General features: G+C 45.2%; 1 protein-coding gene across 1 annotated transcript; it reads left to right on the top strand.

Moving 5' to 3' along the window:
- The first annotated feature begins 66 nt into the window (after positions 1 to 66).
- On the top strand, positions 67 to 20,485 carry hcfc1b (host cell factor C1b). The gene is made up of 32 exons (XM_080898420.1): positions 67 to 192; positions 4,625 to 4,837; positions 6,842 to 6,990; positions 7,400 to 7,560; positions 7,643 to 7,845; positions 8,043 to 8,127; positions 9,130 to 9,236; positions 9,436 to 9,615; positions 9,701 to 10,024; positions 10,112 to 10,257; positions 10,489 to 10,659; positions 10,752 to 10,976; positions 11,079 to 11,192; positions 11,496 to 11,694; positions 12,005 to 12,120; positions 13,398 to 13,536; positions 14,364 to 14,530; positions 14,691 to 14,856; positions 14,977 to 15,254; positions 15,501 to 15,626; positions 15,732 to 15,815; positions 15,897 to 15,963; positions 16,060 to 16,196; positions 16,276 to 16,452; positions 16,527 to 16,725; positions 17,391 to 17,546; positions 18,045 to 18,250; positions 18,336 to 18,443; positions 18,530 to 18,715; positions 18,810 to 19,119; positions 19,205 to 19,265; positions 19,825 to 20,485. Exons 2-32 carry the CDS (start codon positions 4,657 to 4,659, stop codon positions 19,862 to 19,864), a joined length of 4,968 nt encoding a protein of 1,655 aa, XP_080754546.1. The 5' UTR covers positions 67 to 192; positions 4,625 to 4,656; the 3' UTR covers positions 19,865 to 20,485.
- The last annotated feature ends 1,027 nt before the right edge of the window (positions 20,486 to 21,512 follow it).

Genomic DNA, 21,512 nt, shown 5'->3' with positions numbered 1-21,512 from the left:
GTTTCCATTTCTACTGAAAGACTGTAGCTGTGTGTTTGTGTATGTCCTGAGGGGTGCGCTATTGCGCCGTGAAGTTGGGGAGGAAATGGCGTCTCTTTGAACGGCATGTCGAAGATGAAGATGAGCGTTTGAAGCTACTGAAAGATTGCTGTGAGTTCAGTCTGACTGTACACGACAGAATCCGCAAAGTGAGTAAGTACTCCAGACCGGACCGGGCAGGACCGGGTCGAATGCTACTCGCGACTTTTCAGCCTGTTTGAGCGGTTAACGGTACTGCCGCCATGTTTGTTGAGGGAAGGGACGTCAGTGCTAACAGCCGTTAGCATAACCAGCTACTTATTTAATGCAAGCTCGTTATTGAGCTACATTAACCGTTCCAGAGCTACTCAAGCCCGCGGGCTAAAGAATCATTTTTAACAGGAAGTTTGGTGAAAGCTCCATCAGTTAACCACTATTAACTTAGCAGATGCTAATCATTAATGAAGCTTCTGTGCTGGCTAAGCTATCCGTACGGCTACCTGCAGCTCTTTGTGGTCATTTCAGCTAATGTTGGACGCTATCTGATACAACGATGATAATCTTTGGTTAGCACGAGAACGGTCTGCTAACAGCACATTAATAAAGTAGACTAGCATTAGCAGCCCTGCAGAATTGCTAACGTCTGCTTTTACGCTCAGTTTCCGGATCAGAATGGGCAGATAGCCCGCCGGCTTCCCGTAGAGAGAAAATGGTTTTGTTTTGGTTAGGTGGACAAATACTTGTTTCACCCAGGGGATCTAAAATGTCTCATAGAACAGCTCCTAAACGTTTTGATTTTTCTCCAGGTTTAATTTACAGTTGTGATAAAGAAGATACGAAATAAATAAAACATTATACAAGTTAGCCGGTTAGCTTTGTGAGTGCATGCTAACAGCTTTATCCTAGCGGTGGGTTTTAGCATTAGCTAGCAAATAGCTGTGGCGCTGGATTCCACTTATGTTGTCATGAATGTTACTGAGCAGCAAATAAAAGTGCAGCCAGGTGCGTCGGTTACCTGCCGAGCTAACCGGAAGCGGAGAACAGCAGGTGTACCGGAGCTTTTAATTGTTCCGACGTGAAACAGCCCGTGTAAGGTTTCAATGGGAGTTCAGCTGGCTGTGTTTGGATTGTCCACTTGGTTACAGCAAGCACTTCCATGTTTCTGAAACAAACAGCAGAGCATTAGCAGGACACGGTGAAAACAACGATACTGATGTTGTTAAAGTATATGTGTCCAAAAAATAAATATCTAAAATACAAATCTGTGTAAAGAAGCTCAGCTGTAAATTTTACACTATAGTAATGTAAAAAATTCTCTATGAAGTTAAATGTAATAGATGCAGGACATAATACATGTGTGTGAATGAGAGGGAGAAAGGTGTAACAGTGAAACTGCAGCTTGATTTGAAGGTAGATGAGTTTAAATACCTGGGTTCAGCCATCCAAAGTAACAGACAGTGCACAAGAGAGGTGAAGAAGAAGGGTGGATGGAGTAAGTGCAGACAAGCGTCATTGGGAACTCGTGACAGAAGGATAACCGAGATTGAAAGGGAAGGCAAGGTTGAGATGTGCATTCGAGGGATAGAGGATATATTGGACAAAGGATGCAGGATGAAGATAGAACTGCCAGAGAGGAGGAAACGAGGAAGACCACAGAGAAGATTAATGAATGTAGTGAAGGAGGACCGTGCTAGCAATAGGGTGAGATGAAGAGCCATAATTTTCCTAATAGAAAATTAACAGTTAATTACACAGTGATGTGGTACAAACAGTTCAGGGGTGGTTTCATATGAAATACTTAGCAAAGCTTAGGCAATGGGGTGAATTTGATGCAGCTGATGAGAATGTGCCTGTACAAGTGAAAAATATTTCAGCTTGAGCAAAACGTGCTGCTGCTCGGATTATCCTGATTTTTAGGACACTGGAAGTTTCCGGTCAGTGATGGTCTAAGCTGATAGATGTAGGATCTTCCGTATGGTGTTGTAAAACCATGATAGTGCTGCTGTAGAATCCACAGTCTTGTGTCAGCAAGAATGAATTTTATTCGTAAAGTTACAGGACATAGACTAGATGTCCTGGGTGGAATGGGTAGAACTTTTCAACCTATAATCCTACATCTGTGGTGGAGGCCGCTGTTGCCATGGAAATGTTTAAACCTATGATCATCAGGTTGCTTTGAGAGTGTGAAACTTTAGAAACCAGAAGAGTGCTGATTGCATCAGGTGCAAAGCTCTGTGCCAGATCAATAAGGAGGCGATACTTAAACATAATGCAACACAAACTACAAAAATCCATTCAAACTGTTATTGTACAACATATTAACCATAGAAGCCCTACAACAATGAAAGCATCGCATTTAAGGGGTTTACGGCCATTTGCTGTGGAGTCTTGGATTTGCAGTTAATTATGTGATGAGTGATTCCTTATATAATTATGTAATTATGTACACAGTTTTGAACCTTTGTCTTTTTTTCCATTTTCCTTTTTTTTTTTTTTTTTTAATACTAATGAAATCTTTTTATGGTCAAAGGTCACCTCTCAGCTGGTTGTCTCGGTTCAAGGATTAAAACTCTTTGTAAAAGGATTTCCTGAAATAGGAAATTCAATTCTGGAAACAGAGACCTTATAAAAAAGTAGCTGTTGAGCTCTGTTGTGACATTTACTGTAGAGAATGTCAATAGCGCTGCAAAATGGCTGATTAAATATAGCGTGTTATATAATGGGCGAGGTCAGGGTGAAGCTATCCAAGTGTTCACAAAGTTATTTTTAAAAACAACTTCATGTAAACCGTTCCTTAATACAATTTTCTGTGTTTATTTTGCAGTTAGTCTGTTAGTTTTTTGGTGTGTTTATCACAGAAGCGCCGGTGTGTTGTTCTGTTTGAGTATCTAAAAACGTCGATGCTATATTGGGTCTGCTTGGAGGGACCCTCCGCTTTGACTGGTTGTTGTTAATGGTAGATGACGGCAAACTCTCAGCGCCATCAGGCAGAGGCAGGCGCGGCACCAGGCCTTGAGAATTTGGGTCACGTCCTGTTGAAAACATTCACGTTGTGTGGCATATTTAACTCTTTCACCCATAAAAACAGCATTTGAAAACCACTCCAGTAGGTGTCTAAGATGGAAGGTTAGGGTGTTTTGACTAAATTCGGGCCAAACGTTTAGTTAATGTAATTATAAATTTTAATTAAATATAATGTGCACTGAAAAGTGTAAGAATCCCAAATTTGCAGCTTTTCCTCTCTGCAAGGTTGAAATTTGTGTTTTTCTGTTGGGTGGATGAAGCAGCACGGCGATGGCGTCACTTTTAGCTCTGGGCCTTTTACGAATCCCTCCAGTTTTTTCGGGTGACACAGTCAGGGGGGAAAATCCCAGTTTGGAGGTGAAACATATTTATGCTACCTGTCAGCAGCAATGCTGTTTAAACAAACATTCAACAACCAGCTCAGTCAAGTCCACAACTGTCAGTTTTCCAGTGTCCAGAGCATCATCAGTCACCCGACAGGGAGGCAGCCAATCAGAGCAGGCCAGAGCTCCAGGATCTTCTGCATCCTGACTGGAACTGCTGAGTTTAAATGCTGCAAGTCATTCAGGCACAAATAATGACTTAAAACAGTCATTCAAGCAAGTTTTACACATTTCTTTCAAAACTCACACATGAAGGTTAGCTTTTTTTAATTCATCTTTTATATTAATCTTTTATATGCCTCCGGACTCCAGTGTAAAAAATTATTATCTAAGAAGGTAATCAAATACATTCTTGTAATAAGTACACAATAAATTTAAAAAATGCAGTAATAAGATTAGTTAGTTCCAGGTTATTTGAATCTGCCAGCGGTTTTCTGTCATTTGGGGTCTATATGAGCAGATGATGGCTGAACTGATCAAAGTTTTTGATTCTGTATTCAGATTGTAAAGTGATTTTGAATTTTTCAGCAGACTTTTAGAAATGAAGTAATTATTTTTTAATTAATATTTATTCCCACTATTGTAAATGTACAGATTAAATTAAGTTATAAAGTTTAATACAGTAGACTGAAAGCTGCTCACGGAGCTAATAAGTCACTGTTTTGTATACAGAGGTTACTACTGAGGACAGGAAGTTGTCTGTTAGCTGCTAGCTGTTAGCCACCTAGCTTCACTGCCATTTTCAGCGGCTTCTGCTAGCAGCAAGATGGCGGCTCCCGCCCCGGCCGCTCTGCGTGTCTGATAGCAGCCTGCTGCCTCCGGGGCTCACAGCGCTGCACGCTGCAGCCGTATGCTCATTTGTGTTAGCCTGAGCTGCTATTGGCGGCTTCCTCCCGTCTCCAAGCAGCGCCTACTGGGCTGGATAGCACCCCAGTGGTCTCTGTCTGAGCCCGAGTCTGCGGCTGGATCTAGAAAGGAAGGCTTTTTTATATAGTAGGTCCAATAAAAGGGGACGGATCCGGGTTAGACCGCAGCTCACAGAGCGGCTCTTTAATCCTGGTAGCAGAAGCTAGTTAGCCATACAACAACGTCAGGGACATTAGCCGGCTAGTTAGCTTCTGGCGCTAGTTAGCGGGCTAATGCCAGCCGCATACCGTTTTAAACTCGCGACTGAATTTTGATCTTTGTCTGTCATTGAGGACCGAGAGGAGCGCACCAAGAGAACAGCCCAATGGAAGCCAAACCGAGGAGGCCAGCGGTGCTACAGCCCCGCTGGAAGCGCGTCGTAGGATCGACTGGTCCAGTCCCACGGCCCCGGCACGGACACAGGGCCGTAGCCATTAAGGAGCTGATGGTGGTGTTCGGCGGGGGGAATGAGGGGATCGTGGATGAGTTGCATGTCTACAACACAGGTACGATTCATATGCTCCATGTGTCCAAATAATTATGAATATGGTCTGTGTGGCTGCATGCTAAATTAATTTATATGCTATCTCGAAGCTAACTGTGCTAAAGAGCTAAGAGAGCGGAGATGTGTTCTGCTTGTGACTAATGAGGCTGAAATGCTAAATAAATAATAACCCTTAGCCTGCTAGGCTAGGCTACGCTAGGCTAACCTCAGACTACCAAATAAAACCTACTAGCCCCGCTCCGCATGCTAACAAGGTTAGCAGACAGCTAGCGGCTAACCGGGCGGCTCTGGCAGAAGCACAGAGAGAAATGGCGCGTTTTTACTGAAAACATTGCTGACGTCACATGGACACACCCCCACGTTGCTGCAGAAAATAAAGAAAAACACTTTAAAAACAAGCCAGTTTAAAGACACTTACGTTTCAAAATTCGTTTTTAGTGTTTTTGTATTTGCGTCCAAGTGGTTTGTGGGGTCGTTATTTGTTTAATATGGTTGTCTTTATTTTATCGTTCTCTATCGTGGTTCTGACCTGCAATCGACTGCGGATAAAAATCTGCATATATCACAAAATTTTACATATTTACGACTTGACTAAGTTATTCCGTTTACATCGGGCATTTTTAATAAAATAAGCAGAAAGCAAAGTTACTATTTAAAAAAAACAGTTATCTAAGAAAATCTCCAAAAAGTTGATTCTGTTCATCGGGACTTAGCGTTTTGTATGGTACTCATGGCTATTGATCAATGGTCATGAGAATTTGCATGATTAAGATTAAGGAACTGACCTCCCAGCCCATTGTTCCCTCAGTGGGCTGGTTTCAGTCATTATGCCAATGTACTGTTTATAATGATTGGGGAAACCTGCAGTCAGCTGACACAGAAGAAGTCACTTGGTTGAGTGATGAAACGTTTCTCCCACAAAACGCTACATCCAGATGAACAGAATCAACTTTTTGGAGATTTACTTTCCTGGATGATTGAGAATGCATCAAGACGTTATCTAAGAAAACTTAATTGCTGTGTTTGAAGATTGTGTTGTTGATGATTTCCTAAAGCTTTAGGTTCAAAGCACAAATGTATTTTGAGCCAATTGGTGTCAAGCGTATTTGTACTGTTTTATTTCCTTAATAACATTCTCTGGGGCTGCTGTTCATACTTGTTGAATGTGTTTCTTTCAGTTGATGTAGATTTAAACGTTTTTGTATGTAGTCTGTGTTTTCATGCCAAGTTCACATCTCATTGATGTGAACTTGCAGGCTGCAAATGTTCCAAATCTAAATGAGCTTTTTTCAGGAAAACACAAGTTCTAATAATATCATTTCTAAAGTTTGTAATGGGGATTTCTCTCATTGTCCCTGTTTAAATCTCTTGAAATATTTGTATATTTGTCATGAAAATTTGTCACAGTGATCATTAAACTCTGTGAATAACATAATTTAATAAAACTTTCCAGCAAGTGTTAGACCAAACCAATGACCTTGTTAGGGTCTACCATGTAGAGTGTGTAACTGTATGTTCCACGTATCAAATCTCTCTGACTGAACATAAGACTCGAGCGGCTGGATCATCTTCCCATTCGAGCTTTTCAGTTTTGTCAGCGCACTTTAACCACAGTTTGCTGTTAACCAAAAGACATTTTGCAAACATAAAAAGAAAAGGTGTTGTGTAGCAAGCATGAAAAACCTCCAAACTGCTGACACTTTGCTGTCAGCTTCCTCCACACCCACTAACTGCTGTCCTGCAACAAATGAAATATGGAGAAATTAAGCAGGTCCCGTTTTCTGAGTGGGGGGTTGATCCGATGTTCCAACCAAATATTAGATTCCTGCATCCCTACTCGTAGTGTGTGTGGTGTCAGAGCATGTGTTAAGAGGTTCAGTTCAGTCTCCCAGATTTCACAGTGACTCTTTTAATGGTCCCAACTGGGTCGAGAAGTTACATTGCTATCATGAAACACTGAAAATCAGGAACATCCTGAATAACATCTGACCAATCTGACTTTCAGCCACCAATCAGTGGTTCATCCCTGCAGTCCGTGGTGACATCCCCCCCGGCTGTGCCGCCTATGGCTTCGTGTGTGATGGGACGAGGCTGCTGGTGTTCGGAGGGATGGTGGAGTACGGCAAATACAGCAACGACCTATATGAGCTGCAGGTCAGTGATGCTACTGCAGGGAGCGGGGTCTCTGGATGGTCAGACGCTAACTATCACAGATGACGATTGATGGTGTAGACAGCAGTGTGTTAGCCTGTAGGTACAGAGCTGATTAGCATGGCTACGCTTCTTTCTGTCTTTCTTTCTTCCTTTCTTCCTTCCTTTCTTCCTTCCTTTCTTCCTTCCTTTCTTCCTTCCTTCCTTCCTTCCTTCCTTCCTTCCTTCCTTCCTTCCTTCCTTCCTTCCTTCCTTCCTTCCTTCCTTCCTTCCTTCCTTTCTTTTTATTCATTCATCCCAACTGTAAATGTAGTAAAAAACAGTAATGCAAAGTGTCTGCAGAGCCTGTAAGTCTTTATGAAGCTTTATAAAGCTCATGAAAGTTTCACTATGTAACACCTTATACCTTCAGGCGAGTCGCTGGGAGTGGAAACGTCTGAAGGCCAAAGCGCCAAAGAATGGCCCACCCCCCTGCCCCCGTCTTGGACACAGCTTCTCTCTGATTGGAAGCCGGTGCTACCTTTTTGGTGGACTTGCCAACGATAGCGAAGATCCCAAAAACAACATCCCCAGGTAGGAAACGTCGGGAGCCAGAGCAAAAAAACTATTGGTCCAGATACAGACCTTGAGCCTGTTCTTTGACCTCTGCCCTCAGATACCTGAATGACCTGTACTGTCTGGAGCTGCGGCCGGGCTCCAGCGTGGTCGGCTGGGAGATTCCAGCAACGTCCGGCCCACCACCACCACCCAGAGAGAGTCACACGGCGGTGGTGACGACAAACCACGGGGCCAGCAGGTTAATCATCTACGGAGGCATGAGTGGCTGCCGGCTGGGGGACCTGTGGGTCCTCGACATAGGTGAGGTGGTGTCATTGCTGAGTGTTTGTGTAGTTCTGTGGAGATGAGGGTCCTGGTTCAACAGCTGTTAAATTTACAAAACATCTGGTCTGAAGTAAACAGAGCAAAAAAAAAAAAAACAATCAAAAAATGGGACACTCGAGTCCAAAAAAAGCTGTACTGACTTCTCATTGGTTCCTGTCTTCTTCATAACACAGACTCTCTGGTGTGGAGCAAACCAGGCCTCGGTGGGACGGCCCCCCTACCTCGCAGTCTGCACTCCGCCACCACCATCAACAACAAGTACGCGCAGCCCCCCACACACACGCACGCACGCATCCATTCAAAAGACTGGATTCACTTTGAGATCTCCTTGTTTATTTTTGATTTGATTTGATTGTATTTCAAATAAAGTGTCAGCATCCCAGAGCTTTTTTTTTCTCTCTTGAGGACTTTAAACAGCAGCGGTTGAAGGGACAGCTCTGCTATCTAGCCATCAGGTTGCCACTGTACTGAACTTGCATATCGACAGTGTGACTTTTACTATTGTATTAATTGCAAAAGCAGAGGTCACTCACCACACGCCTGTCGTAAAGGCCTAAGAGCCTTTATTATAATAACTTTTCTGTCCCTGAATGGCTCTTTTTGTTGGCAGTCACACAGTTGTTGGCTGATTTTTGTTAACAGCCCAAATTTGAAAGAAGCCAGCTGAGGTGGTCCTGGTGCTTCTATCTGGAGGTTATCTGGGGAAACCTGGAACTGGGTGGGAACACCGGGGAATACCCAGAAGTTTCTAGAGATATTGAATATATGATCTTTGAGCACTTCAGGTTTCAATAAGAGGAACTGGAAAACCTTTCTGTGGAGAAGGATGTTTGGAGTACGCTGGTTATTCAGCTGCTGTTGTGACTGAACTTTAGACGAGGAGCAGATAGATGCCAGAGTTAGGCTGTGTGACGGAGAGTAACTTCGGCAGGTTAATGTGTGCGTTTTAGATGTATTTTGGTTACTTTGGTGACGGAGTAATCTATCATCTTGAGCACTGCTATAACTGAAGAAAAGTGAAATCAGTCTACTTGATGAACTTCGAACTTGTGGGAGAACTGAAGGCACACAGGAGAGATTATGTCAGATGGCTTGGAGACACTGTGTTTCTGCTTAAACTGCTGCCCTTACAATCTGGACCTGCATAAGTGGCTGAAAGTGGATGGGGGTCAGATATCTAAACAAGGACTCTTAAGTGATCCCAGACGTCTGAGCTGTATTCTACTACTGCACGCTGAAATCCCGACTGTTTTCTTTCAGGATGTATGTTTTTGGAGGTTGGGTTCCTCTGGTGATGGATGATGTTAAAGTGGCGACTCATGAGAAGGAGTGGAAGTGCACCAACACACTGGCCTGCCTCAACCTAGGTACAAATACACACTCAGATACACAGCAACACTCACAGTGGCTCTTCACATGTGTGGTGCTGAGTGCTCATGTTCATGCCGGGTCATGTAAATTATATTGCTGACATAACAGATGTTCTACATGTGCATAAATAACTGAAACTAAAGAGGAATTCATCACACAAACGACAAAACTGTGAGTTCACTTGTCTGCCTCCAGACACAATGTGCTGGGAAACGGTGCTGATGGACACTTCAGAGGAGAACATCCCCAGAGCTCGCGCAGGTCACTGTAGCGTCGCCATCAACTCCAGACTTTATATCTGGAGCGGCAGAGATGGATACAGGAAGGCCTGGAACAACCAGGTGTGCTGCAAAGACCTCTGGTACCTGGAGACCGGTGAGTGCACTAGCAGAGGTGTACTAGTGCTGTTTTACCTGAGCTGACAGTCTGACCTGGTATAATTTGTCTGACCTGTTCTCAGAGCGTCCCTGTGCCCCCTCTCGGGTGCAGCTGGTGCGGGCAAACACTACGTCTCTGGAGGTGAGCTGGGGGCCGTCACAGACCGCAGACACCTACTTGCTACAGCTGCAGAAGTACGACATTCCTGCCACACCTGCGGCCTCCTCACCTGCCACAACCCCTTCCCCCACTATTGCCACACCTGGAGCCAGCTCCCCCAAAAGCTCTGCCCCCGTCACAGCAGTACCAGCCAACCAAACTGTCCCCCTGTCCGGCATCACACTCGTCCCTACTCCCACTGCATCTGTAGCTGGAACCCCGTTGGCTGCAGCTGCTAAAGCACCAGGTGGGTCTCCACACTTGCACAGGTAGATGTAGTGGTGGTCGAGCAGGTACACATGAATGTCCCTCACCTATCTTTTTGTTTCTGCAGCAATCTTGAAAGTGCCATCAGCTCCAGGTACAACAGGTGGAGCCTCCATCGTCACAGTGAGACAGGCCATGCCCAAGTCGCCAGTTGGTGTGACGACACTTCCTGCAGGTGTTCGTATGGTGGTACCTGCTCAGCCCGGTCAAACGGTAAACAGAACTTTCTTATGAGCTTTCACCTCACCTCCCACCCTCCTCAGTACAGGTGTCACACTTCGCTCTGCACTGTTTCATGTCGTCCATGTAAGCGTGGATAATCTGGTAAAACGGGATTTGTTCCTGTAACAAACACTTTGTATACTGTCATAAACTTTGATATGGATTATCATTCATATTTTTCAAATGTTCCTGTTATCATGGCTTAATCCTGTCTCCCCTCAGCCAATCGGCAGCAATCCTCAGATGAGTGGCATGGCAGCATTGGCGGCGGCAGCTGCAGCGACTCAGAAGATCCCTCCATCTACAGCAACGGTGCTGAATGTCCCCGCAGGAGCAACCCTAGTGAAGACTGTCGCTGTCAGTCCAGGAACGAGCAGTCTGCCTGTCAAAGTGGTAAAGATAAAACTCGACTTGACGCCTCCAAGACGCAGGATTACATCAGAACACGCGGCAGGTGACGTGTAACATCTTGCTCTTTTTCTCAGGTGAGTAACGTGGCCACGGGAATGTTGAAGACGGCTGCAGCCCAGGTGGGTGGGGCCTCTGTCTCCAACCCTGGGACCCCCAGCAGGCCAATCATCACGGTCCATAAGTCGGGCACGGTGACCGTCTCTCAGCAGGCTCAGGTGGTCACGACGGTGGTGGGTGGAGTCACAAAGACCATCACTCTGGTTAACAGTCCACTGAGCATGGGAGGAGGCGGGACACTGGTGAGTGATGTCAGCTGCAGCGCTGGTTTAGATGATAATTTATCTGATATCAGCATGTGGGTCAGAGTGCTGTTTATGACATCATCCCTCTCTCTGTATCAGCTCAGTAACCTCAGCAGCCTGGGCAAAGTGGTATCATTGGTCCAGACCAAACCAGTTCAGAGTGGTGCCGTTACGGTCCAGGCTGGGAGCAACGCAGTAACTCAGATCCTCCAGGTACTGGTCCCAGAGTCCTGATGAGTTTGAACCCCCTCTGTAAACGAATACTGAGACACCCCTGACTTCAGTTTCAGTTCTCACTGGGACGATTAATAAACAATGTTTAGAATCACCAGTCAAATCCATTTAAAAACTGCTTAAAGTTTGGGAACTCTTTTTTTTTTTTTTTTTTTTTTTTACGTCATTAATTTATCTGCATGGTGTTATACAACGTTAAATGTAAGTTTCTTCTCTGACTAGAATTTAAAAAATTTAAAAAACTCAGTAACCCCGATTCTTCCTCCTCCGGCTTCCTGTCAGGCTAAGGGCGGTCTCCCTGCAGGAACCATCCTGAAGTTGGTATCGTCTGCCGATGGTAAGCAGACCACCATCCTCAGCACGGCACAGGCTGGATCCTCAGCAGGGAAACCCACCATCCTGGGCGTCGCTCCGGCAGCCTCCAAACCCGGAACCACCATCATTAAGACCATCCCAGTGTCAGCTTTGCAGGGAGGCGCAGGTACAACACCAGCACACACACTTCAAAGCCTTACATGATTTAAAGAGCCAGTAACACATCCAATAGCCTCACTTCAGTGTTTCAGTGTTGTAGGTTCTGCCTGGTTAGAACAGTTGTTTCATTGGTAAAGGAGATAAAAAAGCAGAGAAACCTTTTGCTGCATTAAGAGAACTCGACCGGCTCTTATTACGACTGCCACATTGGGGTCATTTCACTCCCCCAGGAACATTCCTGAAAGAAAGTCGGACCACTGTGAGTCCAGTTTAATGTTTAATGTGGTGGATGACTGAGTGAAGCTCCTCCCTTCCAGGTGGAAACAGTCCGATCACCATCCTGACTACCAAGATGGTGACTCCAGGGACCGCTGGAAAAATCCTCACCACCGTGCCAAAAGTGTCTGCAGGTGGCCAGCAGGGGGTCACACAGGTAATGCACACACACACACACACACACACACACACACACACACACACACACTGTAATGCGTGAACATGCAGACAGTAAAATTCAACTTTATTTCTAACACTAATACAGCAGGCTGAACGAATCAGACTGATGAGACTTGTTGGTTATAGAATATCAGGAAAAAAACTTTAAGCTTAGAAATCTGCGAGAAACTGTCAGAAAACAATCCTCGGAAGTCTGTGTTGGTCGTGTGTTTGTTTAATAGACGGTAATCTGATGTACTCCATGTATCAGCCACATTAGATGCCACATCCGCCACATTTGACACCACATCAGTTACATTAGACACCAACCCACAAGTATTCAATTAAAAAAATTATACCCAATGAGACACTTGAGGCTCCTTTACATGAACCCTCTGTTGCCACATCGCTGTCATCTTTATGCTCTTTTATCATCAGGTTAAAGTGGCGTGTACAAAGTGCAGCAAGGAGGCCGCAAAGCTTTTCTCTTCAGTTGTTCATGTTATTGGCTCACAGTCACCATGATCCGCCTGTCATCACAGTTATTATAGTTTTGTTTTTTCTCATTTAATGTTTTTTAATTGATTACACATTAAATTTTAATTTGTGATATTGATATTTAAAATGGCTAAAACTATTAAATTCAGTGCATTTGTAGCTCAAGCCTCATCAGGCTGGTTGTGCTGACAGGTTTTAACAAAACTGTTAAATATTAAGACTAAATATATTTTCTTTTCCTTTTAGTTTTCTAGTTCTAGGTCATAAAGTTTTGTTTTTTCCAAAAATCTAGTACTTTTTGTTTTTTCAGTTAACTACTTTTTCTTTTCTCCACTCTCAGGTTTAAACTTTATTATTTTTTTAAAACTGTAATAGCCCCAGTTCAAATACTGTACAGGCAGTGAGTTTTTGTGTTTGTTTGTTTTTGATGGAAACCCTGATTAACAAAGCTGTGTCTATTGATTTATTTATTTTTTTGTTCTAAGACTGTTTTCACACCTGTAGTTTGTTTACTTTGGTCTGAGTTTGTAAACTTGTTGCTGGTTTGTTTTGTTTACATCACTACAAACCACATGAGAATATTCAGTCTGCTCATTGGTCAGGTGTGTCTGGGGCGGGACAACAAGAGTAAATACAGGAAGATGATGCTGTGTTCTGGACTATAGGAGAACTGGAGACTTCTCCCACAGTAACTAGTGTGTGTGTGTGTGTGTGTGTGTGTGTGTGTGTGTGTGTGTGTGTGTGTGTGTGTGTGTGTGTGTGTGTGTGTGTGTGTAGCTGGTGTTGAAAGGAGCTCCAGGTACGCCGGGCACAATCCTCAGGACCGTCCCGATGAGCGGAGTCAGACTGGTCTCGCCAGGAGGTGTTGGCACCAAGCCCGGCACAGTAACCACGCTGGTTGTCAAGGGAACCACAGGTAACCCACCTGCACTGACCCTCACAGCATGGGGATGCTGTCGCTACGAGGCTACAAACTAATGCCTGACAATGTGTGATTTGTCACGTTTGTTTTGTCAGTGCTGCAGTGACATGTCTACCAATCACACTCATATCAACTCCCATTAGAGCAACATTGAGTTCCTCCAGACTCTAATGGCACCTTTTTTCTAATAACACTCACAAGCAGTATACACAGGGTGTGATGTTGAAACAGCTGTATGACGTAGTCCTCCTTATCAGCCTGAAACATTTTGAATTTTCACACTTTGTGTTTTTGTCTGGCATTATTGACGTGTCTTTGTTGCCTCTGCTACTATATGTGTCTGTGCTTTAATATCCAGACAAACGCCTCCTTTCACTGCATGAGACGTTCTGTTTTTGGTATGAAGAAGATTATGGGACATAGGCCTCTAAAGAGCTTGACTTTTCACACTTAAAGCTGTCCAGTGGGCTACAGTAGACCCTTTAGTGGGTCGGTTCTGGCACCAGGGCTGCATGATTAAAACTTCTCTTCTACACTAAAAATATGTTACATGTATAAAATGTCTCACCAGTGAAACATTTGCATGCAAACTACAGCAACAGCATCCATCCTACATTATCCAAAAGTAGCAGGGTTAAAAATCTGAATCAAATTTGAGGTCAGAGATGATGACGACCAGCTGGCTCACGATTTTGCAGCAGCGATGATAGTGCTGTCCAAAATGTTCCAGCGGCTGCTGCACTGCACCCCCGCGAAGTCTGTTCAGTGTCAGTGGACATGTGACCAGTCCAAACACAGCACCTGTGATTTTACCTCTGCAGGTGTCTCCAATCTGGGGACGGTTACAGGAAACATCTCCACTACCGTGGCAGGAACCGCCAGTGCTCAGGTTAACGCCTCCTTGGCAACGCCAATCACCACCCTGGCAACTGTTGCCACACTGGCTGGCCAGGTCACGACAGCCACAGCTGCCACTGGACCTAAGCAGGTAATTCATCAAATACTGGAGAAATACTGGAATACTTTACTGTAGTACTGCAGTTACACTGGACAGGACATGAAAAAAACTATCTAGCAGAACTTGTTTTTAGTATTTACAGTTTTCTTTCTCCATTATTCTGTAGTAATACTGTAACTTCTCTCTGTAGGTGACTCTCATCACAACACCAAGCGGTGCAGAGGCTCAGCCGGTCGTCCAGGATCTGCCAGTCTCTATCATGGCTTCTCCTACTTCAGAGGAACCTGGAAGTACTACGATTACGAGTACAACAACTACTGCACAGGGCGAGACTGGGGAAAGTGCAGTTGCTGCAGGTACAGAAACCAGTACCACAAGTATTCTATTTAGCTGCTGCACGAAATAAACTGTAATGCACGTTGAACTACATGATCGTTGTTTCAAAGTTGTTTATGCTGTTATTAATGATGCTGCAGTGACAATGGTCTGCTCCAACCCGCCCTGTGAGACGCACGAGACAGGGACGACCAACACCGCTACCGTCGCCAGCGCCAACATCAGCGGTAGCAACCAGGTGTGCTCAAACCCTCCCTGTGAGATGCACGAGACGGGAACGACCAACACCGCTACCGTCGCCAGCGCCAACATCAGCGGTAGCAACCAGGTGTGCTCAAACCCGCCCTGTGAGATGCACGAGACAGGAACAACTAACACTGCCACGGTGGCCTCAGCGAGCATGAGACAGGAGCTGCAGGTGCGTTCATGGAGTCTAATGCCTCTTTTTTTCTCTCCGTAGTACCAACTCAACTTGAGTCGACTCTCCTCAGTCATTCCGTTACAATTGAGGACCAGCTCACTGTGCATGTGGTTGTTATAGGAGCGCATAGTCAAGTCTGTAAAACGGTTTAGCTAACAGTGCAGGAAAAACTCAGTCCTGTAAGGGCTTGCAGGGTTTTTGCTGATTCTGTATGACCATCATGTTCCCGCTTCTCCTCCTCAGATGAGTTCAAACCAGCCTGCAGCTCAGCAGTCAGCTCCACCTGCTGTCATTCTGAACACCTGCTCAAATCCACCGTGTGAGACCACCAACACCGCCACCACTGCTGGAGTTGGTGGGCTCCAACAGGTTAGAGAGCGCTTGACTCCTGACACATGCAGGTTACTGGTGGACAGTCATTGGTTGAAGGTGTGGTGATGTCTGTAGTTAAACACCAGCTGTTTGTGTCTGCAGGTGTGTTCGAAACCACCATGTGAGACCCACGAGACCGGGACCACCAACACTGCCACCACTGCTGGAGCTGGAGGGCTCCAACAGGTGAGTCAGCTGATCAGAAGGTGAGTTGTGGCAGGTTAAAGACTTACAAACAAGAGTAACGGTGCACGTTTCTGGTTTCAGGTGTGTTCGAATCCACCATGTGAGACCCACGAGACTGGAACCACCAACACCGCCACTACTGCTACAGGTAACCTGCTCACACCTGACTTTTTGAAGACAAAGAAAAACGAGAGCTGAAATTCTCAGCAGGAACTGACCTCATTTCCTGTCCTGTGGTCTTCAGCTCAGCAGGGTGGAGACAGCCAACAGGGGGAATCCACAGAACCTTCCACATCTGAGCCCCCCTCCACAGCAGCCAATCAGAGCAGAGCTATTACTACTGTTACACAGGCCACGCCCACACCAGGACCATCCATACCTGTAAGAGGCAGACACGAGGACACACACCCGTGGCATCACTATTATGACACATTACACCAACATGTCTGTGCCTCTGCAGGAGATCTCGTCGTTGGTCGGACAGCCACGGGAGGAGTCCTCAGAGGCTGTTGCTATGGACACAGCAGCAGATGAGGGGGATGAGCCTATGCAGACAGACAGCCAAGCAGAGGATGTGATGTCATCAGCAGCGGCAGTGTTACACGTTCATGTTGAGGGCGGTGATACGGCAGCACAGGTAAGACGTCCACACACACACACTTGCACAAACACTCACCTACAGGCAGCTGATTGGCTTGTCCCCACCCTCAGATGGCGTCCTCAGACGGTGGTCTTCCTCAGGAGTTGATGTCGTCTGAAGGGGACGGAGGCGAGGACGTCTCTGGGACGACGACAACCCTGATGGTGACAGGGGCGCTGATGCCGGATCAGCTGGCTGTTACCACGGCAACGGAGGAAGCGGCCCAGCAGGCGACGATACAGGCAGTACTGCAGGCAGCGGGACATATCGGTGAGAAGATGTCATTATTTTAAAGACTCGTCTGGCCGTAAGTGGACGTAAAAACTCCATGAATATGAAAAGCTGTTACTTCACTTATTTCAAACTTGTAGTTTTTTCACCAAAAGTGATACTTTCACTACCACTGCAGTTTCACAACGTCACAGCTTCATTAATGTCTTGGTTCTGATTACTCTGCTCATCCCATAAGAGCACTAAAAACCAGCCAAAGATTTCAAACAGCTGGAGCTATATCTGTGTCCTTGTATGTTTCCAGTTCCAGCTGTTTGCTCTTTGGGGTCAGGGATTTGATAAGCCAACTGCAGTGTTTCCCAATTCTCCCCTTTATTTGATCAAGCGCCTCCTCGGGAAACATTAAGAGTTCAACGGCTCACTCCCCTTGCTAGTTTCAGGTCATACTGATTAAAACATGAAGTTCATTTTGTATGCTACAGTTTTTGTAAGAATCACAGAGGGGGGATTATCCAGGATAATCTCATCAGCTAATGACCTGCCGACCACAAGTCATTAGCTGATGGGTGTGCGGGTTCACAGTCAGGTCCACCACTCACTCATCACATCTGAGTGTGCAACAAAAGTAAAGGTTTAAAAGCAAAATGTGTGGATCAAGTGTGACATAGTTGCCTTCATGACAGATGTTATTCTGTCTTGTGCAGGTGACGCTGAGGGCTCGGAGCAGTCTATTCCCATCGTTCTGACTCAGCAGGAGCTGGCAGCGCTCGTCCAACAGCAGCAGCAACTGCAGAGCATCCACCAACCAGAACCTGAGCCTGAGCCAGAACCGGAGCCACAGCACAGCAGCATCCCTACAGGTACACCTGCTGTCAGAAGTCTAAACTTAGTGTCATTATTGTATATTTAAATGTTGTCATTGTTGCTAGGCTGTTTGTTTTAGCTACAAACGAATCTCTACGGCCCTTACGTCTATGAATTTAGGCATGAAAACAGAAAAAAATAAAACTGACGAGGAAATAAACAGATCAGTTTTCACTTGCAGTAAAGTAAATGGATCCCAACTCTGTGTGAGGAACAAATAAGTCACCTGTGAAGCTTTCAAACTCACCTGTCCATGGATAGATTCTCATTCAGCGTCATAGAGCGTTAGTTAGGAGACAATCGAAGGACAGGCACACCAAAAATATTTTCTTCATTTCTAAGAGAACTGAGTTTGGCTCTTTTTAAACTTGATCACTTTTAATCTGCTCACAGGACTGATAGCTGATCAATAACTGATCAGACCTGATCAGCTGATGACTTTGCTGCTGCTTAGTTTATGAGCCTTATAAGATTTTATGTCTTGTGTTTCCCAGAGGGCCTTGCTCCCGCAGACAGCCTCAACGACCCGGCAGCCGACACGAGTAACGGACACGAGCTGGCATCATCGGCGGTAACGAGCGCTGTTGCGCGATTGGCCAGCACGTTTGGTCCCGCCCCCACTCTGACATCAGGGCAGGTGAAGAATGAAGCACCTGCCGCACTGCCAGAGGCCCCCAACGGCATCGCACCGACTGCGCCGGTGAGCGACTGAAAAACAGGCTAATGACATGCTAACAAAACCGTAACGTCATGCTAACAAAAGGCTAACTGTGTGCCCCCTGCAGGTGAAGACGTCGGTGAAGGAGGATCGGTGGTTCGACGTCGGCATCGTTAAAGTCACCAACATGGTGGTCTCGCATTACTACGTCCCCTACGACGACAACACACCTGACGTAAGAACGCCGCCTTTAAATAAAGTTTTATTCAGTTTACAGGGATGTTCCTGTTGATCATGTCTTTGATGACGCCAATCCTGCAGGACGACTCGGGCGTGGTCCCAGACTACAGTCGAATGAGAAAGGTGGAGCTACAACCGGGGACAGCCTACAAGTTCCGTGTGGCAGGCATCAACATCTGCGGCCGTGGCGCGTTCTCAGAGGTGTCGGCATTTAAAACGTGCCTGCCTGGTTTCCCCGGAGCACCCTGTGCCATCAAGATCAGCAAGGTGAGATGCAGGCTTTATGGCCGCCAATTATCCTGCAGTGTTACCAGTAGGGGGCGCCGAACCTCATGTTTTCATGTGACCTCTGCTCCTGCAGAACCTGGACGGGGCCCAGCTGACTTGGGAGCCTCCCGCCGTCACGTCGGGGAAGATCACGGAGTACTCCGTCTATCTGGCCATCCACTCCAGCCAGGCTTCCTCCTCCTCCTCCTCCAGTTCAGGTTCTGGTGCCACCCAGCTGGCCTTCATGAGGGTCTACTGTGGCCCCAACCCGTCCTGCCTGGTCCAGTCCTCCAGCCTCGCCAACGCACACATCGATTACACAACCAAACCCGCCATCATCTTCCGCATTGCAGCTCGCAACCAGAAGGGCTACGGTCCCGCCACGCAGGTCCGGTGGCTGCAAGGTGAGAACCACCAGGACCAGGATCAGGTGTGCTGATGTTTTTCAGAGAAAAATGGAGCTCATGTTTGTTTTTCTGTCTTCTGTAGAAACCAGTAAAGACCCCAAAGCAGCGGTGAAGAGACCAGGATCAGGACCCGCTGCAGACCTGTAAGGACATCTTTGACACAACTTTATTGTTCTATATTTCAAAAACAAAAGGGAACAACCCAACATTCATTTGATCATGTGAAAGTGTACCAGTCCATTTTACTGACTTTACACAAGTATACTCCGTTTGTGTTTCTCAGACGGTTTCCTGTTCTAAAATATTTTAGTTGTCTGTCATTTTTATGCAAAAAAAAGAGCGAAGCCAACTCCCTTCAGTTATTTTCATCGTGATTTTAGACTTTAAATATCAGCCTCAACGCTTCGACTGCAGTACATGCTGCCCCTCCACAGGGCTGTAGTCACCATGACTGCAGGCCGCCTGACCTGACGGAGCGGATAACAGAAAGATCCTGGATATGTTGAAGTTTCCCAGCAGGAAATTATACTGTAGTGACTAGAAGGGAAGAAATTACAATAATTAAATTAAGCTTTTTTTAAATTAAGGTTTTTTTTTGTTTTTTAAGATAAAGAAGGATTATTCTGAGCTGTGAGTCATGCAAAGCTGAAACGAGTAGAATCATTCTTTAAATCTCACTGAACCTCTTTGTTTTGTCCCTAGTAAATCTGCTGGACCAAAGAAGTTCAGAACCGACCAATAGGAGGAGTCGACTTTCTCCTGAAGACTGTGATTGGTTACTGTTGCTTGGTTGCCAGAACCAGGAGGAGGCGGGACTCTGGAAACAAACAAAACAAAAGACTTGTAGGATATTTGTACATTTTTTTTGACCAATCAGAACTCTTCTTCCTTTGTTGTTTCTTTCTGCTGTTGTCATGGAGACAATGTTGGACAGAGTCAACAGAATTTCTCCAAATGGGATTAAAATTTGAATTTATTTGAGTTATATGTAGGTAGCTCTCTCTCTCTCCCCCCCGCTCTCTCTCTCTCTCTCTCTGAATGTCTCTCGCCCTCTCTCTGTCTGAGGTCGTTTTAAAGGTCACAGTTTATGGTGCTGTTTGTGGGCGGAGCCTCTGCAGCAGAGAGGGGCGGTGTTTAAACCAGCTCTATTGTAAATTATTTTCTCCCTGTAGCATTGAAATGTTGTTTTCATTTTTATAAACGTCTGTCAGGTTATTCAAAGTTCTTCTTCTGTGGTTTCTGTTTCTTCTTCTGTTGTTCACAGCATTCACAAATTGGTCAGTGAAGGAAACTCGAGCTGTTTGAAAATCAAACCAGATGTTTGTGAATATTCTCAGAAACAATAAAGATTTTTAGAACATTTCCTGCTCTTCGAACAGAAATCAGTGATTTCTCCACCTGACCCTTTCAGAATCAGCTGATTTGTAATCTACTGTAACTTATTCATATCTGAGCAGTGTAGCTTTTATGTCCCTGATGTCAAACATATGGTCTGGCAGCTAATGTTGGTCCTTCGAAGGGTGTTGGATGGCCTTGAAAAGAAAAAGAGTGTAAACTTTGGAGTTTTCTATTAAATAAAATAGGATCGTATAACAGGAGTAGGAACTGTTAATCTAATCTGAGCCGAAGGTCTCGGTCACCATCAGTTTTCCCAGTTTTCTTACATACCAGCCACCACCAGGCTACACCAATCCAAGTGCTGGATCAAGCATTAAACATAGTTTGGGGCTTTTTGAATCATTTTTTAATTTGTATCTCAGAAAAGACTCAAATTATGCAAAATAGTCTGCAGTTAAGTGTTTGCAGAACATAGAGAGGCTGATTGAAAGGAAGCCTGGCTCCAACAGCAGAGCTGTAATAATACAGAGAATTATACCTCCTTCAAAGGAGGAAGTCCGGCATGGATATTGGTTTTTGGTGTTCAAAATCTGGAACAAGAACAAACAAAATGTGACAGACACAAACAATCAACAAAAAGTCAACATGACTATTTAAAGTACTTTGTTTCATCTGTTTTACCAGGACGAAGAAATATTGAATTGCTTTTGAAGTAGTGCCTAAACCCGCCCTGGGAAAGAAGACACAAATTATACTGTAAATACTTTTACAGTATAACTGCGTCATTTTTACTGCTGGAATGGTTTATTCTTGCCTAACCTCAGGAAACCAGGAAAGGAGATTCACCTTTAGAAAGTTTTGTTTAAACCGTGATTGTGAAAGGGGTGAAAAAAGGCTCCATCGTTACCTGACTTGTTACTCGTGCCTACCTTTAAGTATTTGTAGGTAAACATGATTAAATTGAAATTCAGTTTAATTACGGGGCATTCACAGCCTTACTTGTGGGCCTTATTATATAGTGTTACATTTTTTTCCTTTTTGTTCATCACAAC

The sequence above is a fragment of the Rhamphochromis sp. 'chilingali' genome, assembly GCF_963969265.1.
Source record: "Rhamphochromis sp. 'chilingali' genome assembly, chromosome: 12".
Taxonomy (NCBI): Eukaryota; Metazoa; Chordata; class Actinopteri; order Cichliformes; family Cichlidae; genus Rhamphochromis; species Rhamphochromis sp. 'chilingali'.
The sequence above is the reverse complement of the archived record's forward strand: the minus strand, read 5'-3'. Positions and strand labels throughout refer to the sequence as shown.